Source organism: Gambusia affinis, linkage group LG03 (assembly GCF_019740435.1).
Source record: "Gambusia affinis linkage group LG03, SWU_Gaff_1.0, whole genome shotgun sequence".
In the NCBI taxonomy this organism is placed as follows: domain Eukaryota; kingdom Metazoa; phylum Chordata; class Actinopteri; order Cyprinodontiformes; family Poeciliidae; genus Gambusia; species Gambusia affinis.
Genome location: NC_057870.1, coordinates 11278791 through 11293064, shown reverse-complemented (window position 1 = coordinate 11293064; position 14274 = coordinate 11278791). Strand labels below are relative to the sequence as shown.

At 37.7% G+C, this 14274-nt stretch overlaps 1 protein-coding gene across 5 annotated transcripts in view; it reads left to right on the top strand.

Moving 5' to 3' along the window:
- rhobtb4 (Rho related BTB domain containing 4) overlaps positions 1 to 7141 on the top strand; it is a 43694-nt gene extending 36553 nt beyond the window's left edge. For all 5 annotated transcript variants that reach the window (XM_044110723.1, XM_044110725.1, XM_044110722.1 and 2 more), the window contains 5 exons: positions 90 to 208; positions 3915 to 4065; positions 4328 to 4416; positions 4564 to 4669; positions 4866 to 7141. In XM_044110723.1, the coding sequence (XP_043966658.1) occupies positions 90 to 208; positions 3915 to 4065; positions 4328 to 4416; positions 4564 to 4669; positions 4866 to 5044 (644 nt within the window). In that variant the 3' untranslated portion in view covers positions 5045 to 7141. The remainder of the gene's footprint in view (positions 1 to 89; positions 209 to 3914; positions 4066 to 4327; positions 4417 to 4563; positions 4670 to 4865) is intronic.
- Positions 7142 to 14274: the final 7133 nt, after the last annotated feature.

The window sequence follows — 14274 nt, the reverse complement described above, 5'->3', positions numbered from 1 at the left end:
ACGTCCGCCTCGTCTGTCTTTTCCTTTCTGTAGTTTGGGCTTCTGTGGCATTCCACGAGATGAACGCTCTTTTCCCACCCCGGTTTCAGATGTTGTGTTCCGGCTGGATGACGGCTGCCTTCCGGCCCACAAGCCCCTGCTCATATCCAGCTGTGACTGGATGGCCGCCATGTTCCGCGGCTCCTTCATGGAAAGCTACATCGAGGAGGTGAGATTGTCCAGGGAATAAAGACCTTGGAGATATTGGGACTTTCAGTTTTGGAATGGAATGTAATTGGATGTCTCAATCCTAAATCCTGGAAAATTTAGAAAAAACGAAAGGAAGAACTTCCTTTATAAAGAAATGGTGCTGTTGACATTATGTTACCCTGAACAACCAATTAAAATTTGAAATCAATTAAACTGAATTTTTTCTAAAACATAAACCTAAGGTGAGTTTACATTTAGATGACTAAAATTATGTTTTCAAGTATGAGTGTGTGCATGCATGGCTGTTTGTCCAGTGTGTCTCTGTATGCCCTGCATTGGACTGGTGACATGTCAAAGGTGTACCCTACCTCTCCCCCAATGACCTGAGAAGACAGGTACACTAATCCCCGTGCAAGTCTGCAAGGATAAGTAGATATAAGTAATGGATGAATGGATGGATTTAATATGGTTACAAATATTCAACCAATAGGAAATAATTTGCACCCTCTATGTAGCTTCAGTCAACAACAAGGTAAATCAAAATATAACTCCCTGTGAAGGCCTTTTAAAACCTATTCTGGTAATTTGGTATTACCAGGTTATTGTTAGAGGTTGTATAGTGCACAGCTTGCAACATCTGATAACATGTGATAAAAGTTAAGGAGTTATTGAGATTAGATTAATATTTTTGATGACCTAAACCACACATATGGTTCTCTATCAGATTGACCTACTAATCTTTGTTTCACTCCCGGCTGGTGTTAAAGGTCTGGAAATAACCACATCTCTCGATGACTTAGACACGTAATGTCCAGAGATAAGAACTTGTGAATAAATGCATTTACACACAATTGACTGCTTTTGTTGGTCTTTGCCTGACAAAAGACTTCAGATGTTTGTTTATTTTAACCTTAAATTAAACTGAGGCACGTGTCTTTGTGAAAATCTGCTTCACCAGGGTGAGAAAACAACTTGATTCACACGTATAAAAACATGTGCATAGCAGTAGTTCTGACTTCCTGTTTCTACTCTCGGAGGCCGGGTTCTTTACCTCGACAAAAACCACAGACGAATTGATGTCATCGGCTTGGTTTTAATGTGGCGGTCTGAGGTCTTAATGTTTATGTTCGCTGTTTTCTGTGTGAAGTGTCCATATTGTTGATTTGTCTTAGATTAGCTGTATTTAGAAACATTGAGAAAATTACACAAAGGCTACAGAACGACAGATTAAAAAGGTTGTGTCTCTTAATGCGTCTTCATTGAAGAAGAGTACCTTCGCTGAAACCAATATTTCTCAAGATTTGATCCCTGTGTGCTTCACCTCTCAGGCTCAGTTTCTGGTGAGGCATGTGTGCCTGACCTGACTAGCCTCAAAGGAAGCTGAGGGCTGTCTTTAAGTTGAAGTTGTTCCGACTGATCTCACAGTCTCTTTTTGAAGAGTTCAATATACAAGGATTCATGTGTTCAGAATAACTATAAATACATTTTTGAATCATTTTGTTAAAGTTTAAAATTATGATGGAAACTATAAAAAAAAAAAAAATCTGCTTAATAATAAGTAAGTTATATACGTGTATTTTTAGTTATGTTTTTTATTTTCTGGAGTCATGGACTTTACTGTTAAGCAAATTATGATTATTGTTAATAATAATATTAGTAATATTAATGTAATAGAGGGGCCCTGTCAGAGTCTTGTCTTGAGTCTGATAGAGAATTTGCAGAGTCTTATTGTGATTGGAAGGAAGCCTTGAAAGGTCACAGACATGAAGATCATCACCAAAGATAAATATACAAAATATCAACGGAAACATGCAAACAGCTGGTCAGGAAGTATTTTTTGACATGCAGCCATTTAAACTAGTATGAAGACAAAAACAGACAATGACAATATGTTTTAGTGGACCTTCTCAGTTGAATAACATTTATTTTAAATGTAAACTTATCAGCAGCATAAATAATTCATTACTTTAGAAGTCATGTTACTCATGTCGTGACACTGAAAACATGATCCTTGAAATCAGAACCAGGCTGCCCACAAAGCTTTGTACATCAGTATCAGCCTAAACTTAGCAATTAGCATGTGCCCTGTTTCTATGTCGGTTTGAGTCCTCTCTGTTGAAGCTTTAAACCACACAAAAAATATTTTTAAAATACAAGCAGAAGTTTAAGACATGATTACACAGTGTAGTTTCTCAACCCAAACACTCAAAATAACTCAGTTTTCAGTGCTGAACAAAAGGGGGTCAGTGTGTTGCGAATATGCTATGTCATATGGGTAACTAGAAACGGTCAAAGCTTCACGAACTGAACTCTTCATAATCCTCCTCAAAACCCCAAATTCAAACAATCTTCTTTCAAATGACAAATCAACTCTTCGCCTTTTTGCTTAAACTACAAACTAGTTGATATGCTTTTCAATGGAAAGTGCGTGGCGTTCATATTATTTGGTCTACACATTTAGACTTACAAATACGGATGTATGTCACAGTTTTAGCAAGTTCATTTGGGTCAGTAGCTGAAGCTGTAAAAACACTGCAGTCTTTACAGTCAAATGACAGTCTTTACAGTCAGAGCTTACAACTTCCTTACAGAGGTTTTAAGTTTTTGCCTGTAGATTACAATGAGATGAAGTAGATAGTGATCAGAGAATCCTAAAGCTGCATAAGGACCTGCACAGTTTGCTGCTTTGAAGACTTTGTAGCAGCGATTCAGTATGTTTGTCTCTCTTAAGTAGTTCATTTGAGAGGTTTGTGCTATTAAAATCCCCAAGAACAATAATGAGAGTCTGGAGCTTGATGCTTGAATCCCCTGTCTGTGTCTCCGGTAAATCCCACAGAGAGCCTCCATGTTTCCTACCAGGATCTCAAAATACTTTCTGGGTCGATAAAAAAACTGCTTAGAGAACTGCCTGATGCTTATGAATTGCTCTCTGGTGAAAGTAGCCTTATCTTAGCAGCAAATGTAGAAAAAATTTACAATGCGATCAAGTACAGTACCAAGACGGCCATCTCCAGAGTCATCATGTAGGTTATTATCACATTCATTTCTTTGTTCTTTCACATCTTTTGACCTGAATTTTTAGCTGCTGTTGTGTTACTTTGCATCTGTAGGTCATCACAGATGTTTGTCTGACATCTGTGTATTAACATCTAATACCTCTGCACTTTAGTCTTAGCATGAATATTTTTTTGATTTAGCATGTAGTAAACTAATAGTGGTGGAATTCTGAGGACAAAATACCATTTGTATTGATTGCAGCTCTTATTTGTATATGTCACTATGTCTGAGTCCATTCATTAATGCAACCGGTTGCTTAGCTATAGAGGCTACCTTTCTCTGGGACTAGAGACCACACCATTCTGGCATTTTCTTAATTGTTTATGAGAGTGGAGGCTGTAAAGTGACAGAGTGGGTAGACTCAAAGACCTCCTGGGGAGTCGTTCTATCATAATGGTTTACCTTTACCTTCCTTCCGTTTTCTGGGGCTATCGCTTCATCAGCTGCTGATGAATTGGTTATATGTAAAGTAATGAAACTGTGACAATAGATCCTTTTCAAAGGAGTGTACAGTATAACGAACAAACATGCACCACAAGGACTGAGAACCATTGTGATCTGTTTTTTTTTTTCTGTTTATTGCGTTGTATTTGCATTGCACACAATTGCATCAATGTACAGAATTTTACACTTTACCCACATCTTCCCTTGCTGCAATTATATTATAGGTATCGATTCCTAACACCAGTACAGCATGTATGCATGGAGTGCTTGAGTTCCTGTACTGTGGTCTCCTGACACCATGTCCTGGATTGGAGCCCATGGAGCTAATAGTTCTGGCCAACCGTCTGTGTTTGCCACGACTCGTTGCCCTCACTGGTATGTATTTCTGCGTGGAGTGCTATAAACACAGCAGAGTCTAAACGCCACTCTCTTCTTTGTCCCCTACCAACTGAATGCAATTGAACATTGTTTTATTGTTAAGATTCACATTTTGAGAACTTAATTTTATAACTTTTAAAATAATGAAGACCTTTACCTCTAATGTAGTTTAACACAAAGGATTGGAGAATTACTTGTCAGTGGGGCATGCAACTAGAAAATACTTACTTTATTCTCTTTAATTTTTTTGCCTCTTCAGAGCAGCATGCTGTGGATGAGCTACTGCAACTGGCAGTGAAAGGAGTGGACATTGATGGACAGGTGCTAGCTTACCTTGAAGTTTCACAGGTGTGTTTTGACTTAAAAGTGCATTTATGTAGACAATAGTTTGTGGTCATGTATGGTGAATCAGTTTGCATTCATTTCATACAGACATACATTAGTTTTTTTTATTTCTTTTGAAGAGTAATGGTTTCTCTTTTTTTCTTGTCACAGTTCCACAATGCCAAACAACTTTCTACTTGGTGTCTTCATCACATCTGCACCAATTATAATAGCATCTGCCGCAAGTTTCCCAAAGACATGAAGGCTATGTCTCCAGGTATGCTGCAGTCGACTTGCTCTCCTGTCCCTAAACTCCATTTCATTACTTTTCTGTCAATTTTAGTTTCAACCAAAATGTAGAATGCAATTTCTCTACATTCGGGAATTTCACTAGCCTGTCACCTTGAATTGGTTACAAAGGACATTTGCACAAACAGGATTTTTTGAGGAAAAATTTGCATTCTTTCTTGCAGAAAACCAGAGGCACTTTGAGAAGCAGCGTTGGCCGCCTGTATGGTTCTTGAAGGAGGAAGACCGCTACCTGCGTTCTCAAAAGGAGCGTGAACGCGAGGAAGAGATCCTGCGCAAGCAGCACACCAAACGGGGCTGGTGTTTCTGGAGACACCCGTCTTCCTCTCCACACGTCTCCTAAGGGGTTTTCCACGTCTAGCTCCTGGATCTTCCCCTCAGCGGATGCGAACCCATGGATTAGCAAATATGGTTGTGATCCCTCTATTTGTGGAGAAATAACTCTCAGTGCTAATGTTCCTGAATGTCTGCATGCTCGGCAGGAGTGTATGTGCCTCGTGGTGGGAGTGGGTCGCCACACAACTGTGTTTTGGTGGTGGGACAGATTGGGACTCAACAGAAAGGGTATTTGTATGAATGTGCGAGTGTATGAATGGAATATAGTGATGCTTCCAAGTTGAGACGCAGTGATCTCTAAAAGGACAATGGCGGTGCAGAGTAACCCTTCCTCCTGTACGTAAATGATTTTTCTCCCTCTACCAGCACCCAATTGCCTTGGAGTGTTGGAACTGGAAGCAAGGGCTCTCTTTTCTCTCTGTTTTCTCAGTCTTCAACCTTCACATCGACCTTAATAACTTTTACACAATTGACTCTGCAGCTCCCTTTGGTGGGTGGGGGGAGTCTACGTCTGCCTTCACCTCTTATACAGACTGTTTTATTAGCACACGCAGATGCATCTCCACATTTCACCCTTGTGAAACCAGCAGCAGATACAGGAACTAACACTGACAATTAGCTCATTGTTATTACTTATCTTTGAATCACTTAATGGTCATTTTGGGGCCATTTGGGATGCTAAAAGAGCTAAGACCTCAGAGAAAGTCAGAAATCACCACTGCAACCACAGATGCAATCGTTCTATTGTATTCTCAACTACATAAATAGTTGAGAAAATAGACATAAATTATATACCAGTTAGTCCTCATATCTCTTTTGTCATGTAATCCTACACACCATCTTTCTGCACGCAACACTTATTTTCAAAATGTTCATGGAGACTGACATGGAGCCACTCTATAGCACTGGTGTATTTTTTTGTTTGTTTGTTTTTTTTTTTTAAAGGGCTAGCCTTATGTAATACCTCTGTCGTGAAGCGGAAATTTAATACAGCATTAAATGTCCTCGGCCACTAAGGTGCATTGAACCATTGGAGCAAGCCTTTACACCCGTACACCACCAGGGGTCGCACTGCTCAGGGTCCTATCACTTCCGTAGTAGGTGTTTTATTGTACTTATCAGATATATTAATTTCTCCTTGCAGAGTGTTACAGAAGTACATACACCAGTTCTCTAGTGGATTTAAAATATTGGATACTTAAAAGGGTTTTCAGCTGATTCTGAATACCAAAGGTGTAGTTCTTCCTTCTCCCTTTATTTTTGTTGATTTACGTTTTCTAACTTGGGAGGGGCTATAGTAGAAACTAGAACAAGTTTTAGAAGCAGAAGGCAGTATTAGATGCTTGTTACAGGCAGAGCCGGCCCAAGGGGTAAGCAAACTAACCCGCTTAAAACTTCTTATTTATGATGACTTTTGAAATTGCCAGGTCAGACCTTAAAAAGAAAAAAGAAAAAGTTGAAATCTACATTACCCAGGAAAAGTTTGATATGGGCAACTCTAGTTGCGTTAACAGTCCTAATTTAACTTCAGTATTCTTTACTTATTTACAATTAATATTGCAAATAAATCTGGATAATTAACTGCCATTATTCAGCTGCTACTTTGAGAAGAAGCTGTAAAGGGTTATGCAGAAACATCCACCCCACCCAATGGGCTGGCTCTGGTTGTAAGAACTTATGATGGAGGATTTAAAACATTGCCTTCCATTCTCTGCTAGAATTAAACATTGGTGCTGAAAACAGTGTCCACATGAACACAGAGACACGCATTAGTTTAGACGACTGTCTGATGGTTTATTTATTGGTGCAGAACTTACAGAAACTTTAGAATAGCTTTTAGATTTTATAAACTTGATGGGTTTTTTTCTACTCACCGAGTCTGTAAAAAGCTGATAAAAGATTTTAGAGGTTGAGGTTTGCTCTAAATCCTGGGATGTCTTTTGCTGCTTTTATATTCTAAACCAATGTGACGTTTTCCTTCTTTCTGGCATTTCTTTAGATTCATTTTTTGTTGTTGTTGTTGTTTCACCAGTTTGAGCAAATAGGGTTTTCTCATTTAGGGTGCTAATTTCTTTGGGCTTTCATTTGAATGTGGAAAGAAAAAGAAAAAAAAAAGTTCCAGCTGTGAGTTTTTATTAGCACGTTTTCTATTTGTGGGTTTGCGCCCCACAGCTTTACCCAAGCAAACTCTCTGAGACAGATAGGTTGTGTGAGGCATGTGGTACATTATGCTGCTGTACCACAGGAGGTGTGCAAAGCAATTTTCAACTACCAGAATAGAAGTCGTATATGTTCTCACTTGGCCCGAGTGAGAATTGAGCTGATTTAGTGTGAGAACGAGAAAGCTGAGTAAAAGTGAGCAAGCCTCAGTCAGCGTCAGTTGCTTTCCGCACGCTGTGGAATGAGTCCATCAACATTTGAAGTTACACAACTGCAGTGCTGTAGGAAATTTAAGAAGAGGAATTTTGTTGCCTACAGAATCACTAAACAGATCTCGTGTCCTTGTGCCTTACGATTCAATCTGCAGACTGGTTCTGCAGTAACCGGCATGGCAGTAGTAGGATTCACTGATAATGTCAGAACTGTAAAATCTCTGCTGCTCTCTGCTACAATCTTTTTGAAATTTGAGGGAGAGAATTTTTAAATCTGTGGGTTATGATATTTTTGCAGATAAGAAATCTTTTTATGTCTTCACACAGCGATTTGAGACAAGGTGGTTCTAATGAAATGGTTTAACACTAGACATGCAGCTTCCTCCACAACTATTGGCACCCCTGGTAAAGATCTGTTCAAGATCCTTTTACAGACCTTCAGAAAAACTTAGGATTTATAAAAAAAAATAAAATAAATTGTTTTCAAATTTCTTACATATATAATTATCCACACTGTGGTATTCTTTTGTCCTTATTAATTCAGTTTTAACTATTCTGTAGTGAGAAATTATGTTAAATCAATTAATAAAACGGCTTTTTGATGCCGAGGTACCAAAACCTGAGTAGGATGCTGTTCCATTACAGTTATGTTTCCTTATAAACCAAATGATTAAAAGGTAGCCAGTAAACATGGATGCTTGACTCCTGCAGTATAACTTCTAAACCACTGACTGTGAGAACTCAAAGCTTTGTAAAATGCACCGGCGGGCCTGTGCACTGGGTTGGTGCAACATGTTGTGGAGTGCAATGAACTTGCATGATGTCCAGACTTTGTTGGTGTGACTTTAAAATGCAATTAGTGTTCTATGGGTTTCTGTAGTTAGCATGAATTTCTCTCTTAAATAAGATAGTTACTAAACCATCTCATTTGACTGTAGCATGAAAGTTCCACTTAAGTAATTAACATTTTATTGAAAGGTTGCGCTCCGTGAAGCTGAATAACAGGCCGCTTTTAGTGTCTTGAAGGTCTTTTTGGTACTGAACCCTATCATGGTTCTTGTCTTTGTAAGTGACTTTATTCACATGTCTTTGACAACTCAATGTAGCATTAGAGCATTTAGCATTTGCATTTTTAGGGTATAATGTGAGGAGATCAAAAGACGAGCTTGAAATCTAATTTAGAGGATCTGTTTGACGCAGCAGATGTCCCCTTGTACGCTGTTACTATTAATGCAATGAAATAAGGTGAATCTTGTGATTTTAAAAATATTTGATGGTTTGGTTATTAAAGTGAATAAGTATACATGAAACATTTCATGTTTCTAAACAGCTTGCATGTATAGGTGAAGGAAATGTTGCAAAGTAAAAGTTAGACGTTTGATTTTCTGGAACTTTTGTTATTGGGGCTTTAATTTCAGTTGCTAAATACTTTGATGAAGATGTAGGAGTTTTTATTATATACAAAAAAAAAAAAAAAGCACGTGATGCCAACAAACCAAAGTTACATGTTCTCACATTTTGATATTGGATGTATTTTCATCATATTGTTTTTTTTTTTTTAATTCTCCCTCTGTGTCTCATTCTTGGAGCACGTCTTTCTACTGTTCTGGCTGGTATCCCTGCTTCATTGTGAGGCCTAGTGACGGAGAGAACACCTCACAATAATTTGCTTGCTTTGGTGTCTCCTCTCTTGTGCCTTTAATGAAATCTCACTTTCGGTTCTATACAGAATGAAAGCAATGCACCGATAGCCAACTAAGCTCATGCGTATGTCTGTGAAGCCAAGAAATACACAACACATTACGTAAAAGAGAGTAGCTTTTCTAAGATTAAGCGTTTTGGATAATAAATGAGTTGGCTTCCTTTACTATTAGGTAATTTAATAATGCTTGCAATTTTAATTGATAACCTGAAGAGCTTAACAAGTTTAATGTGTATTGTCATCTATGCTAAAGCTACATCACAGGTGACTTGAGTGCTGAAACAAGCTGGAAACAAGCAGTTTCTACTGCACTCCTCCAGGTGCCTGTTCCTTCTCTTGTGTAGCCTAACAATAATTTTTGTATTCTCTCTGTATGCTCATCTCGATCAGCAGTAAGATACTGTGTTCTGTTTTTCGCTCTCTCTAAGTCAAATCCAATTATTGCTTCCACTGTTTATCTGCCATTTTATATTGCAATCACACATAGTATCCTTTCAGTTGAAGAGGACTAGCTTAACAACAGGCTGGATTAAAGGCAAAAGTATTGGCTGTGATAGCTATATGAATGCTTTAATGAGGATGGGGATTATCCAAAGTACAGCGAATGTTGTAAATTTGATCAATTCCAGCTGCAAGTAACGTCTCACCTTTTTAAGTGCACAGCACACTGTATTAACTAAGTTAGAGTGTAAGTAGGAATGTATGAAGTCATTTATATTGACAGACTTGCTGTAATTAACTCCCGGTCAATACTGTAATTGTAAGTGGATTGTATCTATGGTATAGTATTGTTATGCACTTTTGTTTTCATGAACTCTTATGGGTGTTATTTACAGTTAGTGTTTATGTTATGTTTTAAAAGTTAAAAAGAAAAGAGCACACCACACTCACATGTTAAGGGCTTTGACATAAAAAAGAAGAAAAAAAAAATCTGAATGTTTTTGCTGCTGTTGCAAAAAAAGTTTTGAAACTAAAATTTTGTAATGTTTCTAAACCACTGTGATTTGTACAAAATAATAAAAAAAGAAATACAGAAAAAAAATCTTTTTCTGCCATTTCAGTATTTTGATGTTTGACTTGAATTTTATTAAATCTGTTAATCTTTTAAGAAGTTTCTTGTGTGTCGTAATTGTGTGATTTTTGTTGTCAGCGTCCGTTTTAGTTTTAAAAACAGAAAGAAAGCTTATGTTGGTTTTATGAAAGTATTTTTTTATATACATAAATGTCATAGAGCTGCAGATTTAGAAAATGTCAGTGTGCAGATCAGGTCAAAAATGTACTTCTACTTATTGACATAAAAGTATTGTTAATTTAAACTCTTGGTGGAAGATGCACAATTTTTTTTTATTTTATTTTATTGTGAATTTTTCCTATTCTCCTTGGGGTCAATTCATTTATATATATATATATATATATATATATATATATATATATATATATATATATATATATATATATATATATATATATATATATATATATATATATATATATAAGTTTTGAAATAGTTAACAATCTTCTGACAGAATGAGTTGAATCAATTTAAACTTGCTGGTTTCTTCCCCAGACCCAGCTCTTGATTTACTGCAAACTTTCATTTGCAGTAAGGTTAGAGCTCTCAGAAGCTTAACGATGTTCTGTTTTATCCATTCATAAACCTGTCGAAATGTGTATTTGAGGTTCTTAAGGCTATTGGAAACATCAAATTTGTGCTGGTTTTAACCATCCGATCCAAATTATCACCATTTTAGCAGGACGACCACACAAAACGTACAGCAAGAAACTAGCATAAAATGGTTTGGATCAAAACATAGTCAAGTGTTGGAATGGTCTCAATCTAAATTTAACTAAATCTGTGGCAGTATCCAACACTCGGAGTAACGGCTTCTATCTCCAGCAAAGTACCTCCTGGTGTTAAGAGCACGTGGGAAGAGAAAGAGCTGAGGAAGTGTGAACCACATTTTCAGCTAACTTTCTTTCAATCTAGTTAAAGTCTGTGTGTTGGTACGAGGGAACTAGAAACGCTTAGCTATAATTGTGGTGGTTTCTGTGTCTTGCTCTGCGGAGGTTTAAATGTGCTTACAGTTGTTTGCGGTTCCACTAAAGCACATGGCAGAATCTAGTGTTAATAAAAAGTCAAAATAAAAGGCAAACAAAATACTTTTTTAAACCACAATTATCTGTTTTTTTTCTTCTTCCCTGTTTATCTCTACCCTAAAACAATAAGCTTCACATGACGAAACACTACGGTTGATGCAGCTTTGCCACCTTGTGGCGAAAAGGAGCCATGCAGTCGCTGTGTGCTACACAGAAAGAAAATAACAGAAATAACAGCACTCCAACTACTCATTTAAAATGACATTTTGTCCTGTTACATGTTATCAAAGGAAAAGAGAGACACGTGCATCCAAAAGATCAACCCACTGGGAGTTGTAGGTTTTAATTACACAGATAAAAGGATCACACAGACCCACAGCAACATGGGGGATGAAGTTGCAATGACGACGTTTAGTGATGTGGCTGATAATTGATACTTTCAAAGGGTCATTGGGGAAGGTAGCACCACAGAGCAGAATATTTGAGTGTAGATGCTATTTTTACATGTGTCTGTGACAGTCACACTTACCTCTAGTTTTCTTGGGAAAATGTGCTGGTCCCAAGTTAACAAGCTGACTTTTACTAGATGGTGACGTGCATCAGTTTTCCTTTGATCCCCCTGTTAAATAAGCAATCAAATATCCATGTTGTAGCAGCGCCTTGGTCGCCACCATTAGTTTAGCACTGATTACAGACCTCTCGGTAGAACAAGTCCGAGTCGCAGACTGTGTTCAAAATTCCCAGAAAACCTTGCCCCTGCTCGCAGCACACAGCTTTGGGAGTCACTGAGACGAGCTGACATCACCACATCTGGATGTCATTTCCTTTGCTTCTCCTCAGAAGCAGATAAAGTAGATGTAAACGTACAGCGCTCGTTCTCTGTCGGGATTTGTCGATCAGCAGAAAAATTGGGCTCTGATTGAGCTGACGGAGGATTCGTAGCAATCTTAACAAATTAGTGCGAGGATCTGCATGAATACGTCACCATTACGTTTTTTTTTTTTGTTTTTGTCCACTTTAAGAAGCTAAACATGTTCGTGTCTTTGGGGATTTACCGTCTAAACGGTCAAACATATGGCAGCAGGCTACTAAATATAAGAGTCACACTGCATAATGTGCAGCATATTGAGCAAGCATCACTCCTCCTGAACGTCAACTAACCATACATAATGTGTTTTATTGAGATTTTAAATTATCCTAACACAATGTGGCACATTTTGTGCAGTGGGAATAAATTGGTACATGCTTTTTTTTAAAGGATTTTTACAAATAAAAAAACTAGAAAAGTATTCATTTATATCCAGCCCAACTTCCTAAGTTACACGTGAATAAAACACAGTGAAACCATCTTGCTTCAGAAGTCACCTTCCAAAATGTTTTGCGTGGCAGAAAATAGTGGAAACACCTTAGAGTGAAAACACCATCCTCTTTGTGAATACCGGTGGTGGCAGCACCATGCTTTGAGGATCCTTTTCTTCAGTAGGGACAGTGAAGCTAATCGAAGGTGATGGGAAGATGGATGAAGTTAAATACGGGACAACCCTGGAAGAAAACGCAGAGACTTTAACACGTGGGAGTGCAGTGGGGATTACAGCTGTCAGTGATATACAGCTAGATGATGTTCCTCTTGACTGGGTTTTTTCAGAAAAAAACGTTGCTAAATTTGTCAACCCCCAGCCGACCTGAGTGGCAAGGTTCAGATTTTTATTTCCACTTTAGACCTAAACGTTCTGTAAAAGACAATAAAGTTTGTAACTAAATGTGAAAAAGATCAAGAATTGCATGCAAAAGACACTACCTGCAGGAGGGCAACAGATTCAATAACAGCACATTCCTTCACGTTGTCAAGTCTCCTTATAACTAATTTGCTTGATGTTGATCCAGACATAAACAAACCCTGGACACGCATCTCTGAATCTGAGCCTTTCAAATATAAACATTTATAGCCGTGACACTACAGTGTAAAGACGTTGTAAGTAAAGAACTGTTTTGGTTTAATAGCGTGAAAATTACATAGGCTTTTAGTTGTTTAGGCCTGTCATATTTCATGAATGAGAAACTTTGTGGAAGCCAAATGACTCTGTTTATGTCATTAAGCTTTAGATTCACATGAACTTCATCGAACCCAAAGGTAAGTTAAAAATTGGAGGATCTAATTTAGAAAATGCTATTTTACTTGCCATTAAGAAAAAGAATGTACTTTTAAATGTAACGTAGCACATTTACACTAACACTCGTGTGGCTAACTAGAGATATCTCAAGGTTGTTGTGAAGCTGCATTGCTGAGCACTGACCTCACCTGGAAGACTGATGAGAAGACTTCCAGATTCACAGAATGTGTGCAGATCAGAGCCAAAAGATAAGCATGACGTTGCTTTACTTTTTTGTTTCTGGCGTGGCTGTGCGTTTGTCATGTTCCCTTCCTGTTATCAGGTCTGTCTGTCTGTCTCTGACTTGACCCCAATTGTCTTTCAAGGGGACATCGTTGTGGTGTTTGCCTCTTTCTGACAGCGTTGTGAGTTCCTATGTAACAGATTGATATGCGTGATACATAACTCAACTCATGTCTTTTAAAAATTAAATGATACAATGGCAAACTGTGACCACAACTCTAAGTGTACTTTGTTTACATGATTTACAATGACTCAGTCACAGACCTAAAGCAACTTGTAAAAACAAGTATATATAAATAATCCAGATTCAATCGGATTTGGTTTTTGCTGTTCAGCAAAAAAAAGCCTACAGATGTGGAAAGCTGGTTGACTTGTGACTCAGAAGAGCAGACTACAAAAGCATGCTGTACTTTTCAGTTTTTTTAAAAAAGTGTGTTTTTTTTCAAACCATGTCTGATTTTTTTGTCCCACTTAAAAATTCTATTTTACTTTGTGTCGGTTAATCATATGTCTTTTCAGTAAAATACGCCAAAGTGTGTGATTTTAACAAGATTTAATTCGTGTATCAAAGCCTTTGCGAGGCTCTGTCACTGTCTGGTAAAATAAATTAAAACTCCTGGAAAATACTGGGATATGTAATAAGATAGTAAAACGTTTGAGGTGGCCTTGACTC